At 46.7% G+C, this 22,389-nt stretch overlaps 1 protein-coding gene across 7 annotated transcripts in view; it reads right to left on the reverse strand.

Annotated features, from left to right (window-relative positions):
* Positions 1–22,389, reverse strand: part of LOC134354606 (BRD4-interacting chromatin-remodeling complex-associated protein-like) — a 168,575-nt gene that overhangs the window by 24,162 nt on the left and 122,024 nt on the right. For 5 of the 7 annotated variants that reach the window (XM_063063608.1, XM_063063603.1, XM_063063605.1 and 2 more), the window contains 4 exons: positions 11,725–12,459; positions 8,778–8,994; positions 4,324–4,466; positions 1,411–1,539 (listed from right to left, as the gene is read on the reverse strand). In XM_063063608.1, the coding sequence (XP_062919678.1) occupies positions 1,411–1,539; positions 4,324–4,466; positions 8,778–8,994; positions 11,725–12,459 (1,224 nt within the window). The remainder of the gene's footprint in view (positions 1–1,410; positions 1,540–4,323; positions 4,467–8,777; positions 8,995–11,724; positions 12,460–22,389) is intronic. The other 2 variants (XM_063063609.1, XM_063063607.1) reach the window with 1 other exon arrangement.

A 22,389-nucleotide genomic window follows, 5' to 3' on the forward strand; every position in this document is an offset into this window, starting at 1 on the left:
ATCCAACAGGACTGAGACCAGAGGTAGGGAACCCTTGGGATTCTCCCCACTGAGGGCTGAATGGATAAGACTGAAACGGATGGATATTTCGGCGTGGACGGAATTGAGGATCCGTCCAGGCAGTGGACGAGAAAATCAAACTGAAACCTGGATTGTGAGGCCCCACGATGATGGAGCGGTGTCACCAAGGACCCACAGCATCCAGGACATGCTCTCTTCTCACTGCTGCTATGACGAAAGAGGTACAGTAGGGCTACGGTAGGAAACTCTGTCACATGGTGTGAGCAGAATTATCTGCAGCTTAATGTGAAAAAGACTAAGGAGCTGGTGGTAGACCTGAGGAGAGCTGAGGTACCAGTGACTCCTGTTTCCATCCAGGGGGTCAGCGTGGACATGGTGGAGGATTACAAATACCTGGGGATACGAATTGACAATAAACTGGACTGGTCAAGGAACACTGAGGCTGTCTACAAGAAGGGTCAGAGCCGTCTCTACTTCCTGAGGAGACTGAGGTTCTTTAACATCTGCCGGACGATGCTGAGGATGTTCCTCGAGTCTGTGGTGGCCAGTACTATCATGTTTGCTGTTGTGTGCTGGGGCAGCAGGCTGAGGGTAGCAGACACCAACAGAATCAACAAACTCATTCGTAAGGCCAGTGATGTTGTGGGGATGGAACTGGACTCTCTGACGGTGGTGTCTGAAAAGAGGATGCTGTCCAAGTTGCATGCCATCTTGGACAATGTCTCCCATCGACTACATAATGTACTGGGTGGGCACAGGAGTACATTCAACCAGAGACTCATTCCACTGAGATGCAACACTGAGTGTGATAGGAAGTCATTCCTGCCTGTGGCCATCAAACTTTACAACTCCTCCCTTGGAGGGTCAGACACCCTGAGCCAATAGGCTGGTCCTGGACTTATTTCATAATTTACTGGCATAAATTACATATTACTATTTAACTATGGTTCTATTACTATTTATTATTTATGGAGCAACTGTAACGAAAACCAATTTCCCCCGGGATCAATAAAGTATGACTATGAAAGAGGTACAGGAGCCTCAGAACCCACACCACCAGGTTCAGGAACAGTTATTACCCCACAGCCATCAAGCTCATGAACTCAATTTCACTCACCCCAACACTGTTCTCATAACCCATGGACTCACTTGTAAGGACTCTTCATATCATGTTCTCGATAGTTATTGCTTTTTTTATATATTAGCATAGTTGGTTGTCTTTTGCACACTGGTCATTTGTCCATCTTGTTACGTGCAGTTTTTCATTGATTCTGTTGTGTTTATTTCTATTTACTGTGAATGCTCACAAGAAACCGAATTTCAGGATTGCATACGGTGATCTATATGTACTCTGAGAATAAATTTACTTCGAACTTTGGCACGACAAACCTGATGAGCAGGAACTGAAGCGGCCGGCACCAGCTGCGTCAACCCTTTCCCGAGGAGTTGGATTTGGATTGGCCCTTTGGACAAGTTCATGTTCAGACCCGAGACTGAACTGATCACTCCAGGTTTTGTCTGCGAGGGCCAAGAACAACAAATGGGTCACCAAATGGGGGCAAGGACATTTGCACTGCGTGGTGTCGAGAACAGCACGTGAAGCAAGGCGTACGGTACGGTAATGCCACCCAAAGTCACTTCTGGAAAAAAAACATGCAAACCAGACTTGAGGTTTATAACTGAAGCGGAAGACGAGTTGGACTCCATTGCTGTGCGGTGCACTAGCTTGTGACGAAGACTGTTGTACCATCACTCTGCGAGTCAGGACACTCAGGGACTTGGACTAAATATGTATATGTTTTCTTTGTGACCGTATGTTTTATTGCTGTCGTAACACTATGTGCAGTGTGCTTTTGGTAATGTGTTTGGCACCCTGGCCCCAGAGGAACTCTATATTAATGTGTCCAGGCCCCCAAGTATATCGAGGAGATTGAACCCAACATCTGGGTGGAGAGTTGAGCACAGGGATGAATCCGAAAGGAGGCCAGGTCCTAGCCCCAGAGCATATCTAGGGGACTGAACCTGATGTTTGGACGTCGATTTAGGCACCGGGCCAGACTAAAAAGGTCAGGGTCTGGGGGCCCGGTTCAGGTCACTGTTCCATGGCTCAGCTCAGCACTGAACTATGGGTCTTGGCTCTCTTTGCGGACTTCAGTTCAGGATGCTGGTTGCTTGCATTTATTGTTTGTATGGTATGTATTTTTCTCTGCACGTTGGGTGTTCAACTGTCTTTTTTTTAAATATATGGGTTTCTTTCAATCTTTTATCAATGATTTTTTTTACACAGGCATGATGTGATTTTATTCTCTGCACATTAGATGTTCGACTGTCTTTTTTTTTAACATAGCTGCAAGAAAAAGTTTGAGAACCCTTTGCAGTTACCTGGTTTTCTGCATTAATTACTCATAAAATGTGGTCTGATTTTCATCAAAGTCGCAATAATAGACCAACACAATCTGCTTCTACTAATAACACACAAACACACAAGAATAGTGCTCACAGAAGGAACCATTCATGGCGGAAACCACTGTTCTCCAATAAAAAACATTGCTGCACATCTCAAGTTTGCAAAAGATCACCCGATGTTCCATAATGCTTCTGGGACAGTGCTCAGTGGACAGATGAGACAAAAGCTGAACTTTTTGGCAGAAATGCACACCGCTATGTTTGGAGGAAGAAGGGCACTGCACACCAACATCAAACCAAAACCCAACTGTGAAGCATGGTAGAAGCAGCATTGTGGTTTGGGGCGCTTTGCTGTCTCAAAGCCTGAACAGCTTGTGATCATTGAGTGATCAATGAATTTAAAATTGTATCAAGACATTTTTCTGAGAATGTGGTCCGTTACCTGAACTTAATTGAAGTTGGATGATGCAACAAAACAATGATCCAAAACACAAGAGTAAATCAACAACAGAATGGTATAAAAAGAAGAAAATTCATGTATTGGGATGGCCAAGTCAGATTCCAGATCTTAACCCAATGGAGATGCTCTAGCATGACCTGAAGAGGGCTGTTCATGCAAGGTATCCTAGAAATATTGAGAACTGAAAGAGTTTTGTATGGACGAATGGCCTAAAGTTCCTCCTCACCGTTGTGCAAATCTGATCAGCTGCAGGAAACGTTTGGTGCTGAAAGAGGTTCTACCAGATATTAAATACAAGGGTTCACATACTTCTTCCAGCCTGCACTGTGAATCATTAAACAATGTGTTCAATAAAAAGATAAAAAGTACAATTGTTTGTCTGTTATTAGTTTAGGCAGATTGTGTTTTTCTATTATTCTGACTGAGATGAAGATTTGAACACATTTTATGAGTAATTAACGCAGAAAACCAGTTCACAAACTTTTTCTTGCAACTCTATACGGGTTCTTTTGGGTTTCTTTGTTTTGTCGCTGCATGTTAGAAGACAAATCTCAAGCTTGTGTAAAGTATACAAACTTTGATAATAGATGCACTTTGAATTTTCTGTGTGGTTTGAATTAAACTTGATAAGTGTGATGGCTCCTGCCCTCAGCACCTGCTCTCCCCTCCACGTGGCTGTTGCATCCTGTCCATACAGACGGTGTGCTGAAAGCTGGGTGATGGCAACAGATACCAGTCAAAGGAGCCACCAGATCTGGGCACCGTCCACAGATGAACATGACCAACATTTCCCCAGACCCACAGACAGTTAACCCCCACGGGCACCAACCCTCTTCGGCAAACCCACCAGCACACGTCGGAATGGAAGCCTGGCCTTCCGCACACTGAAGTGATCAGATTAGCTGTATCTGTCATACAGTGAGGTGGGCTTTCGCATCAATGACCACCATGGTCTGAGAATGTGCAGCAGTGTCACCACAATTCTGGCACCAACAAAGTATGCCCACAATTTAAGCAACACACATCAAAGTTGCTGGTGAACGCAGCAGGCCACGCAGCATCTCTAGGAAGAGGTACAGTTGACGTTTCGGGCCGAGACCCTTCCAAAACATCAACTGTACCTCTTCCTAGAGATGCTGCCTGGCCTGCTGCGTTCACCAGCATCTTTGATGTGTGTTGCCTGAATTTCCAGCATCTGCAGATTTCCTCGTGTTTGCCCACATCTTACTACCCTTTACATCTTTGGACTGTGGGAGGAAACTGGAGCACCCGGAGGAAACCCGCGCAGTCACGGGGAGAACGTAGAAACTCCTTACAGACAGTGGTGGGAACTGATCCCTGATCGCTGGGGCTGTAAAGCGTTATGCTAACCGTTACGTTACCCTGCTGCCCGCGGTAACAGATGGGTGTGGCAGGAAGCTCAGGAGGTTCCCTACCTGTAGCGAGGGCTGAACCTGGTGCGTCGTGAGAGGCTTCATCTGCAGGGGGACCGTCGCTCCTTGCTGTAGGAGGCAGGGAGCTCCGGACGCAGCTCCTGGGATGACCTTGCTGTCTGGAGACCGTGTTGTGGCCGTGGCGCCTGACAAAATAAATGCAACAAGGTTTAATGAGGCAGAGGAAGAGAGTCCAACACTGCCCGGATCATGTTCCATGTCCCCTTATCACAGAGAAAGAGGCCACTCAGCCCTTCGAGTGTCTGACAGCTCACAACTCATTCCCCAATCTTTCCCCCTCACCTCAGCACCAGGAGAATATTACAGTGGTGGCCAATTAACCATTAAGATGTGGGAGGAAACCGGAACTTCTGGGGGAACCCACATGGTCACAGGGAGAGCATGCAAACTCCACATAGACAGTGCTGGAGGTCATGGTTAAACCTGGAGATGGTGCCTCACAACTATTATTAGCTGTGTTACTGTGATGCCTGCTGAAGCTCCAACTACAATCTGCTTGTGCTACCCGTCTGCACGGTTACAAGACCCAAGACAAGCTTGAAGAACAGCCCCATCTGGGCTGCACGACGCTCTGGCTCCCCAACACCCCATCTGGTAGTGAGGAGCCGCTGCCAGGATCGGAAAAAGAAGCAGAAAGCTCCATTTTGGGCACTAGCTTCCCCCAATGTCCAGGACACCTTCAGAAAACGATGCCTCAGAAAGACGGCATCCATCATTGAGGACCCCCATCACCCAGAACATGCCCTCTTCTCATTGCTACCATCAGGGAGGAGGTACAGGAGCCTGAAGACACACACTCAATGATTCAGGAACAGCTTCTTCCCCTCTGCCATCAGATTTCTGAATGGACAATGAACCCATGAACGCTACCTCAGTACGTTTTGCTCTACTTCTTTAATTTTGTGTACACATTTCTTCTAATTTATGTATTTTTTTATTATTATGGATTACATCCTACTGCTGCTGCAAAACAACAAGTTTCATGACGTGCCAGTGATATTAAACCCGATTCAGATTCTGATTTATCTTCTACCTGGGGGTACGCCACCTTCCTGGGCTTGAGATCAAACACAAGCATCTCATGTTCCGGTGTTCTCCACCTGTGACACTGACTCACCGTCCTCTCTCCACCTCGACTTGCTGGGCATCACCAATAGAGCGAGTCACCCTCTTCCTCTCGCCATGTAGGCAGTCCTACATCGAGTTCAACGCCGTCTAGCAACTCCTGCAACACTGTTGGTGCCAAACTATCGGCCTCCACCGTTCCTTAGGGTTCAACAGCAACGTGGAGAGAAGGAGCCTGTTGCCCGCTAACAACTTAGAACATAGAATAGTACAGCACATTACAGGCCCTTCGGCCCACAATATTGTGCCAACCCTCAAACTCTGCCTCCCATATAACCTCCCACCTTAAATTCCTCTGCCTAGTAGTCTCTTAAACTTCACGAGTGTATCTGCCTCCACCACTGACTCAGGCAGTGCATTCCACGCACCAACCACTCTCCATATTTGACTGCCCTGGCTTGTGTACCTACACAGCTAGGACGCAATATCCTTGGTCAACCCTGACCGATGGAAATCTCTCACATGTATATAAGCCCACACTCAGATACTGCTATATCTTGTTTTGTATGATTGCTTATATATTTACATTTATTGTGTTTTTATTGTTGTGTTCTTTACATTTAATGTGTTTATTTTGTGCTGCTGGAGTAACAAAAATGTCATTCTCCTTTACGCTCGTGTACTGAAGAATGACAAAAAAAAGTATTGAAATGTGTCTGTTCTCTCTCCACAGATGCTGATTGACCTGCTGAATGTTTTCAGCATTGCTTCTATTTCAGATAGTGCTGATTTCAGGCTTCATTATAATTAATTATACAAAATATTATGCAAATGTTAAGTCATTAAATGTGCATTATTTACAAATTATGTTGACTTAAGTTGATGTTAAGTTACACTTGTAACGTAGAGGTGTTGTAGTAAAGAGCCACGGTTCATGTCATTGACACACTGAGTGTGTAGGCCTGTGTAACAATAAACTCAAACCACCAGGGAAAATAGAACCAAAGATGGCGCTGAATCAGCACGTGGGAAGGAGATTGAAAATCTGGCTGGAGTGGTGTCATAAAAACCTCTCACTCAATGTCAGCAAGACCAAGGAGTTAATTATAGACTTCAGCAGAAGGAAAGCAGAGGTCCATGAGCCAGTTCCCATCAGAGGATCGGAGCTGGAGAGAGTCAGCAACTTTAAATTCCTGGGTGTCATTATTTCAGAGGACCTGTTCTGGGCCCAGCATGCAAGCGCAGTTGTGAAGAAAGCACAGCAGCGTCTCTACTTCTTCAGGAGTTTGTGGAGATTTGGCATGACATCTAAAACTCTGACAAACTTATATAGATGTGTACTAGACAGCATACTGATAGGCTGCATTACAGCCAGGTATGGAAACACCAATGCCCTTGAATGGAAAATCCTACAAAACGTAGCGGATATGTCCCAGTCCATCACGGATAAAGCCCTCCCAACCATTGAGCACATCTACGCGAAACATTGTCACAGGAAAGCAACATCCATCATCAGGAACCCTCACTACACCCAGGACATGCTCTCTTCTCGCTGCTGCCATCAGCTGGAAGGTACGGGAGCCTCAGGACTCACACCATCAGGTTCAGACACAGTTATCTCCACTCAACCATCAGGCTCTTGAACCAAAGGAGATAAATTCACTCAACTTCACTCACCCCCTCACTGAAATGTTCCCACAACCTTCGGACTCACTTTCAATGACTCTCCATCTCACGTTTGCGATATTAATTGCTTTGTTGTATATTACCATTTCTTTCTTCTTGCATTTGTACAGTCTGTTGGCTTCTGCACTCTGGATGATCACTCAAGTCGGAGTGGTCTTTCATTGATTCTGTTATGGTTATTATTCTATAGATTTATTGAAAATCCCCACAATAAAATGAATCTCAGGGTTTTATATAGTGATAAATATGTACTTTGCTAATAAATTGACCTTGAACTTTAAGGCTTTTAACAAAAAGGATTCCCACTGTCCATGCAGCTGTAATTCTCGATTCTGTTCTCATTCTTCTTGGGACGATATTGTCCCCTCAGAAGGGTTCAAGCTCCACTCCAGATACTTGAACACAAACGTCTAAGTTGCAGATCTAACGTACGAATGGTGGACTGAAACGCTGTCAGAGGGCAATGATTTCTCCTCCCTCACAAGGGAGTTCTACCAGGAATATCGGGTCCCGATGTTTCCCTCTCATCAACACTACTATACCAAACCATAGAACAGTACAGTACAGTTCAGATCCTTTGGTCCATCTACACTGTGCTGAACTGTATAGTACAGAATAGTACAGGCCATTCGGCCCACAATATTGTGCCAACCTTTTAACCTACTCTAAGATCAATCTCACTCTTCCCTCCCACATAGCCCTCCATTTTCCTTTCATCCATGTGCCTATGAGTTTCTTAAATGTCCCTACGACATGGGCCTCAACCATGACCCCCTGACAGGGCATTCCATGCACTCACCACTCCATGTAAAAAAAACCTACATCTGACATCTCCCACCCACCACATCCCCTTAAAATGGTGCCCCCTTGTATTAGTCAATTCTGCCCTGGGAAAAAGTCTCTGGCTATCCACTCTAACTATGCCTCTTATCTTATACACCCCTATCAAATCACCTCTCATCTTCCTTCACTCCAAAGGGAGAATCCCCAACTGACCCAACCTATTCTCATAAGACACGCTCTCTAATCCAGGCAGCATCCTGGTAAATCTCCTCTGCACCCTCTCTAAAGCTTCCACAGCCTTCCTTATAATGAGGCGACCAGAACTGTACACAATATTCCAAGTGTGGTCTAACCAGGGTTTCATAGAGCTGCAATGTCACCTTGTAGATCTTGAACTCAATCCCCTGACTAATGAAGGCTAACACACCAACAAAACCACTTGATCTTTGTCACATTCCTGGCCTGGAATCTTTCCGAGCACAGCTTAACACCATTTCCCACATCACTCCCGGCCTTAGGATGTCCTGAAAGGGATGGGAAAAGTGCTAGGTGAATGCTAACCTTATGCAAGATGTCTCTTGTTCTCACAACCACCACCCCCTCCACTCCATAAGGTATAGGAGCATAATCAGGCCAATCAGCCCATCCAGTCTGATCCACCATTCCTAGTGCGCTCTGACCAATGTCTCATAAAACCTCAGCATCACATCTTTGCTTTTATATTCTGGTCCCTTAAAATGAATGCTGACATTGCATTTGCCTTCCTTACCATTGGTTCAACCTCCAAGTTAATTTTTAGGGAATCCTGAACAAGTCCCTTTGCACCTCGGATTTCTGAATTTGTTCCCACTCAGGTCCCTACCTCCTCCTCAATACCATCTCCCCACCCCACCCCAGCGCACCTGCTGAAGATGCCTTCACGAGGACGGACGTCTGCTGCAGGAGGGTGGCCAGTGCCGCCGGGCCTCCCCCGGTAGGCTGCGGCTTCAGCCCGGCCGAGTTGGTGTGCGTCTGCGTCTGCAGGCTGGGCGACTGCACTTGGCTGCTGAGCTGGCTGACACCAGTCACGCCTTGGCTGCTGCTCGAGGGCTTGGCTTGAAGGATTATGTTGTGCTGCATCTGTTGAAACAAAGTGCATCGCTCGGTCACCATTGCACAGACTGCACGGCCCCAAGTCAACGCCATCCAGCCCATCTGGGCCATGTCATATTCTCCCCACCACTGAGCACATCTACAAGGAGAACTATCTCAGGAGAGCAGCATCCATTATCAGGAACCTTCACACCACCCAGGACACGCTCCCTTCTGGCTGCTGCTCTCAGGAAGGAGTCTCAGGTTCCACACCACCAGGTTCAGGAACAGTTATTACCCCACAACCATTAGGCTCCTGAACCAGTGTGGATAACTTCACTCATCACAATGAGCCTCAGGTCCCACACCACCAGGTTCAGGAACAGTTATTACCCCACAACCATCAGGCTCCTGAACCAGTGTGGATAACTTCACTCACCACAATGAGCCTCAGGTCCCACACCACCAGGTTCAGGAACAGTTATTACCCCACAACCATCAGGCTCCTGAATCAAAGGGGACAACTTCACTCACCCCATCACTCAACTGACGGGCTCACTTTTAAGGACTCTTCATCGCATATTCTCGATATTTAGTGTTTATTTTATTATTATTATTGTTTTCCCCTTTTTGTATTTGCAGTTTGTTGTCTCTTGCACATTGGCTGTTTGCCTGTCTTGTTGGGCGTGGTCTTCCATCAATTCTATTGTATTTCTTTGTATTTACAGTGAATGCCAGCAAGAAAAAGAATCAAGGTTGTATATGGTGACATATATAATAAATTTACTATGAAGTTCCTTCTAACCACTGCCTTCTGATAGCTTGCATGTAAATCAGAAACTACTGCAGATGCAGGAAATCTGAAACAAAAACGGTGTTGGAGAAACCTTGGTCAGGCAGTATTCTGTGGCAAAAGAAACAGTCAGAACAAAGAGTCACAGACACAGACGTTTCTCTCTCCACAGATGCTGCCCGATATGCTCAGAATGGTGGGGTACAGGCCGAATCGAGCAGGCAGGGTCCAGGCACCAGAGTGTATCAAAACGACAGAACCCAAATGTTTGGACGACAATTACGCACCGGGTCAAATTGGAAAGGTCAGGGAGTTGGGACCGGAGGCGAGGGACAAGACGGTTCAGCTTGCCGCTCCGTGACGTTTACTCAGCTCTGCGCTGAACTGAGGCTGTGGATGGTCTCTCTTTTCAGGACCAGTTCTGAATGCTATTTGCTTTTATTGTTTGCATGATTTGTTTTTCTATCTCTCTACACATTGGATATTTGTTGGTCATTTTTAAAAAATAGGTTCTTTTGAGTTTCTTGGTTTTGAGGCTGCCTGTATGGAGATGAACTCAAGGCTGTAGAATGTATACAAACTTTAATAATAAATGCACTTTGAACTTTAGAGTTTTTCCAGAACTTTGTTTTGATGAACATTCATTATAACCTTTTACACGCCAAGATTTCCCTTAATTTAATGTAAGTCATAAATAGCATTGTTCTCAACCACGTATGAATCTCTATTTCGACTTATTGATGACCAACTTGGTGCCCTGTCTTCATCTCCCAAGAGGACACCAGTTACCGTCTTGTGGTTGACCTTAACATAGACAGGGAGGGGGGTGGGTTCCAAACCTGAGGTCCACAGACCCCTCAGTTCATGGGCAGCAGTCCATGGCATTAAAAAGGTTAGGAATCCATGGTTTACACTTCAGCTTACAGCAGGATCTGGAGTTCTTATGGAAATGTTTATTTGATGATGAACTTCAATAAAAAGTAAATTACAGAAAAAAAAAGAAAAATGGCGGATGAAATTTAATGCAGACAAGTGTGAGACCTTGTCGTAGGGTTTGGAGGCTCGTGTGCCTCAATGACCCTGACAGCTATGTTGGCTGGAGTCAGGGCTTTATGCTCTTGGTAGGGTCACCCATATCAAACAGATCAAAGGGTAGAGGACAGACTAAGAGTGGTCCACCGGTCCTGCAGGTTCAGGGGTTCAGCTCAGGGCTAACAACCCTGACTGGTCAAACACAACTGTTACGGAAACAGCAATGAAGAATCCTTCTACATCTGAGTGTGATGGTTTTCCTGAGACTTCACCCAGGACTTGCCTGACTGACAGTAGTGAAAACCGAGAGGAAGCTACTGACATGATGAAGGAAGCCCTGAACATCACCAGAGATGGGGGACCTTCATTGCTGCCCTAAACACCAGCGGCGTAACGGGCAATACGTAGGTAAGTGTGAGGTGTGGCACTTTGGGAGGACCAACCAGGGTGGGGCTTGCATGATGAGTGGTAGGGCACTGAGGAGTGCGGTTGAACAGACGGATATGGGAATACAAATCCATAATTTTTTGAAAGTGGCGTCAAAGGTAGATAGGGTCCGAAAGAAAGTTTTGGCACATTGACCTTCCAAGTGCTGAGTACAGGAGCTGGGATGTAATGTTGAAGTTGTATAAGCCATTGCCGAGGCTTAATTTGGAGTCCCGTGTGCTCCAAGGAGATGCAAGGGGCAAGTTTTCTTTCACATGGAGAGTGGTGGGTGTCTGGGCTGGTGGTAGAGGCAACACCATTGGGGCTTTTAAGAGACATTTAGAGAGGCACATGAATGTGAGGAAAATGGAATGATATGGACGCAGTGCAAGCAGAATAGATTAGTTAATCACTTATTTGATACACTGGGCACAACATTGTGGGCCGAAAGCCCAATTTCTCTGCTGTACCGTTCCACAGTCTAGGTTCTCAACGCGAGGGCGAGGGCGAGGGGGAGGCACACTCACCTGCTGAAGCTTCTCCATGAACGACTTGTGCTGTTGGGTGGGGTTGGGGATGGCGGATATGTTCTGAAGTTGGTTGGTCACCATCTGGAACCTCTGCTGCTGCTCTGCTGTCAGGGTGAGGGTCTGGTAGACGGGCTGCAGGGGACCCTGAGGGTGAGGTTGGCAGTGGAGCTGCAGCTGTAGGGACGGGGGCTGGGGGTCACCCGGGCTCTGCGAGGGGGCGGTGGAGGGGGGCAGGAGGCGGGGCGGGGTCTGGGCCTCAGCCGGGGTCTGGCCTTGACCACCGGGCTGCTGCTGCTGCTGAGAGGCGGGAGCCGGCGGGGTCAGCTGCGGCTCGGCCGGATGGGGGGGCTGGGAGGATCCGCCGCCCTGGAACGGCACCTGCAGGGGCGGCTGGGACGGGGGTCTCATGGGGTGGGGCGGCTGGGAGCCCCCGTGGGGGGAGCCCTGCAGCTGGGTCTGGATGATGTAGAGGGGCGGCTGGGAGGGGGTGCAGGATCGGGAGAGGGGCTCGGAAGGGGGGCGGGACAGCACCTGGGGTTGGGAAGGAGGGCGGCTCTGGGGCCGCGACGGGGGCCGAGACAGAGGCTGCGGCTGGGAGGGCGGGCGGGACTGGTGGGGGGACGGCAGCTGGATGTGGACCTGGGCGTCGTTCTGTGGGGCCTGAGGCACGGGCGATTGCGACGTGGGTGTGCCCTGGGGCATCGCTGTCTTCTGCTGCCCAGCAGCCATCTGCTGGAGGAACCAACAAGTAGGAGGTGGTGGAACATCACAATCCCACAAGACAAATCCCCTCCCCACCGTCCCAGTCACCCCTCCCCCGCCCCGAGAACCATCAGGTCACCATTCAAACACCGAGCTCAATCTCAACACCTTCTGGGGAGGGGTGGAGGGTGGAAACATACACTGCACCCAGAACTTCAGACATCTAGCCCTTCCAAAAAGGCATCACCCGAGGGAGCCACACATCCATGGAGACCCCTTGGGTGGTGCTGGCAGTAATTTTACAACCAGTGTGAAACAGACTGCAATTAAAGGCAGTGAGTGCTGGATGCCTAAGTGGATGGACTGTTAGCTGAATAAACAGGAATTGGGATAAACTCACTCAACTTCAGGTCTCACACCACCAGGTTCAGGAACAGTTACCATCAGGCCCCTGAGCCAAAGGAGATCGATAACTCCACTCAACTTCACTTGAACCATCATTGAAACATTCCCACAACCTACAGACTCACTTTCAAGGACTCTTCATCTCATGTCTTCGATATTTATTGTTTATTTATTTAATATTATTACTTCTTTCTCTTTATATTTGCACAGCTTGTCATCTTTTGCACACTGGTTGAATGCCCACGTTGGCACAGTCTTTCATTGATGCTATGGAGTACGACCACAAGACAATGGTTCTCTGGGCCGTTTCTGGTGATATATCCGTACTCTGATAATAAATGTACTTTAGACTTCGGAACTGGATCATTGTTGTCACATGGAAAAGACTGCCCCAGCCACTCTGGTCATTCTCTTTTCAAAACCCCTCCCATCGGGCGTTTCCTACCAGCCTCAAGGAGCCTCTAACATGCTGCTACAAGACTACTGAATGGTTCCCCAGTACAATAATGGACTCTTCACGGCACAATCTACCTCGTTACTGTCTATCTGCACTTTCTCTGCAGCCGTTACATTTTGTTCTGCTTTCTGTTATGGTTTTAACCTTGCTCTACCTCAAAGCACTGTGCAATGATCTCAACTGTCTGAACAGCGTGGAAGACAAGCTTGTCACTGTACACTCGGTATATCTGACAATAACGAACCAGTTCCAATCCCACACACAAAATGCTGGAGGAGCTCAGCAGGTCAGGCAGCACCCGTGGAGAGAAATGGACAGTCGACGTTCTGGCCGAGACCCTTCATCAAGACTGGAAAGGAAGGGGGCAGAGAGGCCAGAAATAGAAGGGTGTGGGGAGGGGGAGAAGCGTGAGGGGTGTGAGAGGAGGATCCGGGTGAGGGGGGAGAAGGTCGGAGAAAATGGGAACAATGTGAGAGCCTAGGAGGTGGGAGGTAGGAGAGGCAAAGTGCTAGAAGGAAGAATCTGACAGCAGGAGACAATGGAACATAGAATAACATGAAAGAGGAGCACTTTATGTGTGTTTTGTTTCTGCATTCCAGCATCGCAGTCTCTTGGATCTCCACAGAACCACTAGAAAGACCCTGATGGAAACAGGCCATTCAGCCCACTTCTTTTTGCTGACCCAAGTCACCTACCTGAGCTAGCTGCACATGTGTGTATTTGGCCCATATTTCTGGACTTTTGCTCCCCTACGTATCTGTCCAAACATTGCTTTACTAACAGCTGCCTATAATAAAGTGGAAAGAGTGAGAAATTTCAAGTTCCTGGGTGTTACTATCTCTGAGGACCTTATATGGCCATGATCTCTTCTCGCTGCTGCCATCAGGTAGAAGGTTCAGGAGCCTCAGGACTCACACCATCAGGTTCAGGAACAGTCACCACCAGGCTCTTGAACCAAAGGAGATAACTTCACTCATTTGCCCATCCATTGAAATGTTCCCATGACCAATGATAATCCCTTTAAGGACTCTTTATCTCATTATTTCATGTTCTTGTATAGATATTGCTATTTATCTATATTTGCCTTTACACAGTTTGTTATCTCCTGCACTCTAGTTGATCTTTCACTGATTCTGTTATAGTTGCTATTCTACAGACTTGCTGACAATGCTTTAAGAGAATCAATCTCAGGGTTGTATATGGTGACATAAATACTTTGATAATAAAATTTACTTTAAACTTAATAAAAACAATATTAAGGTTTTTGTTGTTCAAAGCTAGGATGTTTCTGTGAGGAATGTGGTGTCAGATCATCGGGCAGCGTGTGAAGATCCTTCTACACACGGTCCCATCGGACACTCACAGGGCTGGTCATATCTCAGTTAAAGAACCAAAGTTTATGGATTCATATCCTTGTTTACAAATCCCTGCCGGACCACCTTGTTTTGCCTCTGGCACTTGCTACAGTCCCTTAAGGTTCAAAACATCTTCTCACTTCCAACTCTGGCCTTGATTTCACCCCGAAAGCTACTGCTTCACCAGTGGTACCCTCAGCTGCCCAAACCCTACGACTGCTCACTGCCTTTACGATGACCTTGAGATGTCTCCGACCCAATACTGTGTGGCTCACGATGTTCAGTTACGTTCTGGGTGCCGTGTACATGCACAATAACCAGCGGGGAGAGAGAAAATAAACTGAATTCAGAATTAGTGGCAAATTTCCTTGGCTATCGGAAGGATCCTGATAAAATAAATGTTCATTAATAAGATCATGTTCATGATTTGCAAAAAGCACAGATCCCACTGTTTGGACTGAGACACCACAGGACAAACATGCATGCATTTCACACTGCAAGGTGCTGGCCAACACCAGCTACCCAGCCAAGGCGGTGGGGTTCAGTCTCGAGGGTTAGCCATCTGGGGTGAGAGACCAGGGTTGTTCATCCCTCTTTTTTTTTGATTTCTCTGCCTGGAAGGGAACATCGTCTACGCATCTGCCAACTGATTACCCTGGCTAGGACTGGCTCACTCTGCAGCCCACTGGTAGGAAGGGAACAAGCAAAGGCAACTGTGCTCAGACCTGATTGAATTCCCTGTGAGTGCTCTGTCCACTTTTAACACACACACACACTCACTCTTACTTACTCGGATCTAAAGCCAACGTAACACAGTGCAAGGAGACAGGACTGAAGGAAGATAGAGCAAACAGCAGCTTTAAGCCAGAAGCAAGAGGGAAGATAGAAAGGCCACTGGTGGAGATGGGTTCTGTGTGTGTCTGTCTGCATTTCTATGCGTCTCTGTGTGGTGTCTGCGTGTGGGGAGGGGGAAACAAATGGGTGCGAAGGGCGTTTTGTGTGGTTGGTGTGAACCGCACCTGTCCACTACACACCTCAAACACCCCAGATTTGGTGGGTATCCATTGGCACTGCCAGCCACACAGCCCAGGAACAAGAATGCTGAGGGGTTGCTGGACACCTGTCATTCACATCCCCATCCCCCTGGGTCCCAAGATCACTTAGCCTCTGCAACACTGTCCGTCTCTGTAACCTCCTGCCTAACCCCACCCCCAAGGCAGGTGGGGAAGGTGCAAGTCACAGGCCACAGCCAACACCGAATTGCTCTCTGACCACGTAATGACGTAACTCCTACTTCCCCCAACAACACCCTGTACCCGACTGTGACAGTCCCACTGCACCACGTGGCATTGCCAGGACCACTTGGCCCACCTCTGCACCAGCATCTTTACTTTCCAACTAGGCTCAACCAATCCCACACTTCCCTCGGACATCACCCGTCCAACCTGCTTCCTGCAGCATGTCTCAGCTCACCACCACACCCTGCGTAACAACAGACTCACAAGATCTGAAGTAGAAGTGGAGAAGGCCATTCTGCCTCTGTCTGTGCCTAGCCATCGTGGCAGATGGGCAGATCGGGGGGGGTGGGGGGTGGTGAGAACACTTCACCCCCCCCCACCCCCGCCACTGACATAATTTCTTTGGTTATCTAAGAATCTATTGATCTTTGACAGTGACTGAACTTCCCACAACTCTCTTTGATAGAAGATTTCCAAAAAGTTAGTTCCCTTGGAGTGAAGCTGTTTCTTCTATTCTGTCTAGATTCCTTTGACTGAACACTTGTTTCAAAACTGTGATCCTTGATTCTCGACTCAGTGAACAAGGGGAAACAGGCCTCTACATCCACCCTGTCCAACACCCTAATAATACTGTATGTTTCACTGAGATTGCTCTGCATTCTTCTGAAGTCAAAAAGAATGACTCTGTCTAGGTTAGGCTCTGTCTAACCTCTCCTCTGAGGGTCCTTCCTCCTCCTAAAAATCAATCTGACGAACCTCAAAGTCATAAAAAGTACAGCACAGAAACAGGCCCTTCAGCCCATCTAGTCCATACCGAAACCACTTAAACAGCCTACTCCCTTTGACCTGCATCAGGACCATAGCCCTCCATATCCCTACCATCCATGTACCCATCCAAGCTCCTCTTATACATTGAAATCGAGCTCACATGCACCACTTGTGCTGGCAGCTCATTCCACACTCTCACCATCCTGTGTGTGAAGAAGCTTCCCCTCATGTTTCCCTTAAACTTCTCAGCTCTCACCCTTAACCCATAACCTCTGGTTGTCGTTCCACCCAATCTCAATAGAAAAAGCCTGCTTGCATTTACTATATCTATACCCCTCATAGTTTTGTATACTTCTGTCAAATCTCCTTTCAAACTTCTACGTTCGAAGAAATAAAGTCCTAACTTATTCTATCTTTCCTTATAACTCAGGTGCTCCAGACCTGATAACATCCTTGTAAATTGTGTCCCTGTACTCTTTCAACCTTATTTACATCGTTCCTGTAGGTAGGTGACCAAAACTGCACGCAATACTCCAAATTAGGCCACACCATCGTCTTGTACAACTTCAATATAACACCCCATCTCCTGCACTCAGTACTTTGATTTATGAAGGCCAATGTGCCGAGAGCTTCCTTTACAATTCTATATACTTGTGATGGCACTTTCAATGAATTATGGAGCTGTAGTCCCAGATCCGTTTGTTCCAATGGACTTCTCAGTGCCCTACCATTCACTGTGTAAGACCTAAGCTGGTTGGTCCCACCAACATGCTACACCTCACACTTGTCTGTATTAAGTTCCATCTGCCATTGCTCAGCCAATTTTTCCAGCTGACCCAGATCCCTCTGTAAGCTATGATAGTCTTTCTTCCTCTGTTCCCTGGATGGGAAATCTGGCTTGGTCAGAATATTCTCACCATTTCTCCCATGCCTTTAATTTCATACCCAACTCCTCCTGCCCTGAGGCCAGCAAGCCATCTTACCACCCAGCTGTGTACGCTATCTGCAGGTTTTATCTTTGGTGCTTTACATACGAGGATATCGAGCTGTGCCTGAGCACCAACACTTCTCAGTCCCTCAACATTTAATTAAAGGAAGCTTCATTTTCCTAGTTTTCCCTGTCAGAAGTGGATATCTTCACACACTTCCACATTCTATCCCAAATGCCACCTCACCAATTTACGTAGCCTACCAGCACCCCACCATAAGATACAAAAGCAGAATTGGGCCTTTTGAGTCCGCTCTGCCACTCCATCATGGCTGATTTATTATCCCTCTCAACCCCATTCTCCTGCCTTCTTTCCGTAACTTTGACGCCCTTACTAATCAAGAACTTAGCGACTTCAACTTTAAATATACCCAATGACTTGATCTCCACAGCTGTCCATGGCAATGAATTCCACTCTATGGCTAAAATTCTTCCTCATCTCTGTTTTAAAGGGGCACCCTTCTATTCTGAGGCTGTACTCTCTGGTCCTAGAGACTCCCACTATAGGAATCATCCTCTCCATCTCCACTCTTAGGTCTTTCAATATTCAATAGGTTTCAATGAAGTCCCCCCCTCCCCCCCCCACACACACAGTTGCTCTAAAATTCAGTGAGTACAAGCCCAGAGCCATCAAATGTTCCTTATATGTTAACCCTTTCTTTTCCTGGAATTGTTCCCATAAATCTCCCCCAGATCCTCTCCAATATCTGTAGATATGGAACTGTAAGCTGCTCACAATATTCCAAATGCAGACTGACCAAAGCCTTATAAACCCTCAACTTTATATCCTCCTCACAATCCACACTGCCTAGTCTTGGACACACTACACTTGATCTGCTCTTCCAACTACCCATATAGACTGTAAATATACGAGGGGCCCTGACACCAATCGCTGTGCAACTTCATTTGTCACAGTCCTCTAATCTAGAGACAACCTGCATATTGCTGTTCTAACTTCTGCCCATTGACTAATTCCCAATTCGAGCCAGTATCTCACTTTCACATTTGTTGACCGACTCTGTGTGTACCTTGTCAAGGCCCTGATAAAACCCTAGTACATCACATTTGCTGGCTTGTTCTTTATGTAGCTTGCTAAAACCTCACAAAAAATCTAAGAGATGTGTCAATAATGATTTCAGTAATCCAACCAACCATATTATTTTTGTGAGTTCTGTTACACCGCTTCCTTAAAATGTTTTCCAGCATTGCTGGTGTCAGGCTAACTGCTCTGTAGTTCCACATTTCCCCTCTCCGCTGTTTCCTAAAGTAATTCACCTCTGCCTCAGGATACTGTCCTGGATGCTATGGAATGTGGAAGTCAACATCCAGTGAATCCACCATCCCCACAGCTACCTCCTTCAAAACCTCAGGATATCCTCCAGGACATGTGGTCCTGGAGATAACTGGAGATGAACTAAATCATCTTCCATCTTTATATAAAATCTGTATTAAAACCATTAGTTTCTAAAGCATTATTGACTATCCAAACAAGCTCTCCTTTTAAAGTTGAATGCAATGAAAGACCTCCCCCAAGAGGACCACAACCTCTTCATCTCCACTCTAAAACGCTGGGGCCTCTGGTCCTAGACTCTCCCATCATAGGAAACATCCTCTCCATTTAGGGGACTCCATAATTAGAGGAGCAGACAGCTGATTCTGTGGACGTGAAAGAGATGGTATGCTGCCTCTAAGGTGCCAGTTTTGGGATGTCTCCGAGCAGGTTATTATAAAGGGCAGGTTGAACAGCTGGAAACCATGGCACATATTGGCACCAATGACATACATAGGTAGGAAAAGGGAGAAGGTACTGAGGAGAGGATATAGGGAGTTAGGAAGAAAGCTGGGGTAGTAATCTCTGGATTGCTGCCTGTGTCACATGCCAGTGAGGGTATGAATAGGGTGATCTGGCAGATCAATGCGTGGCTGAAGAATTGGCACGGGGCAGGGTTTCAGATTTCAGGATCACTGGGATCTCTTCCGGGGAAGGTATGTCCTGTACAAAAAAGGTGGGTTACACCTAAACTCAAGGACCAGTATTCTTCAGGGCAGGTTTGCTAGAGATGTTTAACCTAATTCGGCAGGAGGGTGGAAACCACAGTGATAGCTTTGAGGGTGGGGCAGTTGGTGCACAACTAGATTGTGAGGAACGACAGGCAGATGACCGGGCAAAATTGCTGTCAGTGAGATGAGTTAAAGCGTAAACACGAAGAGTGATGAATACAGGACTGAAAGTGTTACATTTGAATGCGCATAGCTTACGGAATAAGGTAGATGATCTTGTAGCGCAGTTGGAGATTGACATTGTGGGCATCACTGAGTTGTAGCAGAAAGAAGATCATAGTTGGGAGTTTAACATCCAAGGATACACATTGTATTGAAAGGACAGGCAGGTAGGCCAGGGGGGGGGGCTGGCTCTGTTGGTAAAAAATGAAATCAAATCCGTAGAAAGAGGTGACATAGGGTCCAAAGATGTAGAATCCTTGTGGGTAGATTTAAGAAACTGCAAGGGTAAAAAGACCCTGATGGGAATTATATACAGACCTCTGAACAGTAGCCAGGACGTGGGAGATAAATGTCAACGGAAGGTAGAAAACGCATGTCAAAAGGGCAATGTTACGATAGTCATGGAGGATTTCAATATGCAGGTGTAGATTGGGAAAATCAGGTTGTATGCTTGACTACTATTGTCATTATATGTGCGATATGTGCCTAGTTCTGTGTGTGGCCCGAGAGGAACACCAATTCATTTGGCTCTATTCACGGATATAGTTGAATGACATTTAAATTGGAACTTGATAGAAAACCTTCAGTTTTGTCTTGGTGATTTCCTTCCTCGTAGGAGTTTAGTAAGAGATTAATTCCCATGTCTGACACTGCCCCTTCCCACCACTCTGATTATCACTTTCTCACCGGACGCAAGCACATCGAATCTGTACTTCATAACACTTAAGAAGTCACAGTTACACCAACAGACCCTTTGATCCAATGACCTTGCTGAGCAAAATGTCCTCCTCACCTAGTCTCACTTGCTTGTTAAAACTTTCCTACCTCTGAACCTCTTTTAAATATTGTAATCCTACCTGCCTCTGGCGGCTTGCTCCACGCACCCACCCTCTGTGAAAATAGTTGCTCCTCAACTCCCCTTTAAATTGTCAACCAATGTCCCCTTTATTTCTCCCCTCTCCCATCGGGCAGAAGTGAATCAGAATCACGTTTTTTATCACTGGCATAAGTCGTGACATTTGTTGTTGATCTCCTTGTTATGGGCATATTGTCTGTCTGCACCTTCTCTGTAGCTGTTAAAACATTTTTCTGCACTCTGCTTTTGTTTTACTTTGTAATAACTCAATGTGATGCTCATTCATACCACTGGACCCAGTCTTCTGAGTTCCAGAGAGTGGAACTGCCCCAGTGAAACGGCCTTTCCACTTTAAAAACTCTCACACACAGGTATCCCGCCATCGTCGGACACAATGGATAACCACCACCTCAATGCACTGTGTAATGATCTGATATTAATGAACAGTATGCAAGACAAGCTTTTCACTGAATCTCAGTACATCATTTCCAAATCCAAGACAATAAAATTCAAAAGCATGTACCACCAGGCTCAAGGAGAGCTTCTACCCCACTGTTATCAGACACTTGAATAAGATGAACCCATGATCTCATAAATTACTTCACCCTATTGTCTAACACAATGACTAAATCACCTATCAACGGGTACATCTTTTGACTGTGGGAGGAAACCAGAGAAACTCGTGCGGTTACGGGGAGAACGCACGAAGTCATTACAGACAGCGGCAGGAATTGAACCCGGGCCGCCAGTACTGTAAAGTGTTGTGCTGACCACTGTGCAACAGTACCGCCCATCACCCTGGGCAGGGCACTCATCACTCACTGTGTAAATAAATCTTACCCCTGCCACCATACTTTCCCCCAAAATTACGCCCTCTGGTATTAGCCATTTCTGGCCTGGGAAAAAGTCTCACACAATCCACACCTCTTATCATCTTGTATATGTCTATCAAGTCACCTCTCATCCTCCTTCACTCCAAAGAAAAAAGCCCTAACTCGCTCAACCTTTCCTCATAAGACATGCCCTCCAATGCAGGCAGCATCCTGGTAAATCTCCTCTGCACCCTCTCTAAAGCTTCCACATCCTTCCCTTAATAAGGCAACCAGTACTGAACACAATACTCCAAGTGTGGTCTAACCTTTGTTAAGATCTTGCACCTCATTTCCACCTGCACTTTCTTTGTGACTTTAACACTTTATTCTGCATTCTGTTATTGTTTTACCTCGTACTACCTTAATGCACCGTGTGTAATCAAATGCTCAGTAAGGGTGATATACACGACAAGCGCTTCAGTGTACCTCTAGGCAATAACATGCCAATTTACCAATGTAGACTCCAGAAAACGACTGTGACTATCCACCTTATCTAAGCCCCTCGTGACTTTATAAGCCTCTTTTGGGTCATCCCTCGACCTCCTAACCTCCTGGGAAAATGCCTCAGCTATCCAGTCTCTCTGGAGATGGGGGCATGGTTCTGACTTTTTTTGACACACACTTTTAACCACATTCTTCTTATAACATCCACAACTGCCCACAGTGCCCCAGGTACAATCTCTCCAACGTGGTGGCCCAATTCCTGTACTCAACGTCTATCCTACACCCCACCTCAACCTGACCCAGCTGGCTGTTTCTAAGATCTTTTGACTTCTGTCAAGTGGCCCTCAGTCCACC

Source organism: Mobula hypostoma, chromosome 12 (genome assembly GCF_963921235.1).
Source record: "Mobula hypostoma chromosome 12, sMobHyp1.1, whole genome shotgun sequence".
Lineage (NCBI taxonomy): Eukaryota > Metazoa > Chordata > Chondrichthyes > Myliobatiformes > Myliobatidae > Mobula > Mobula hypostoma.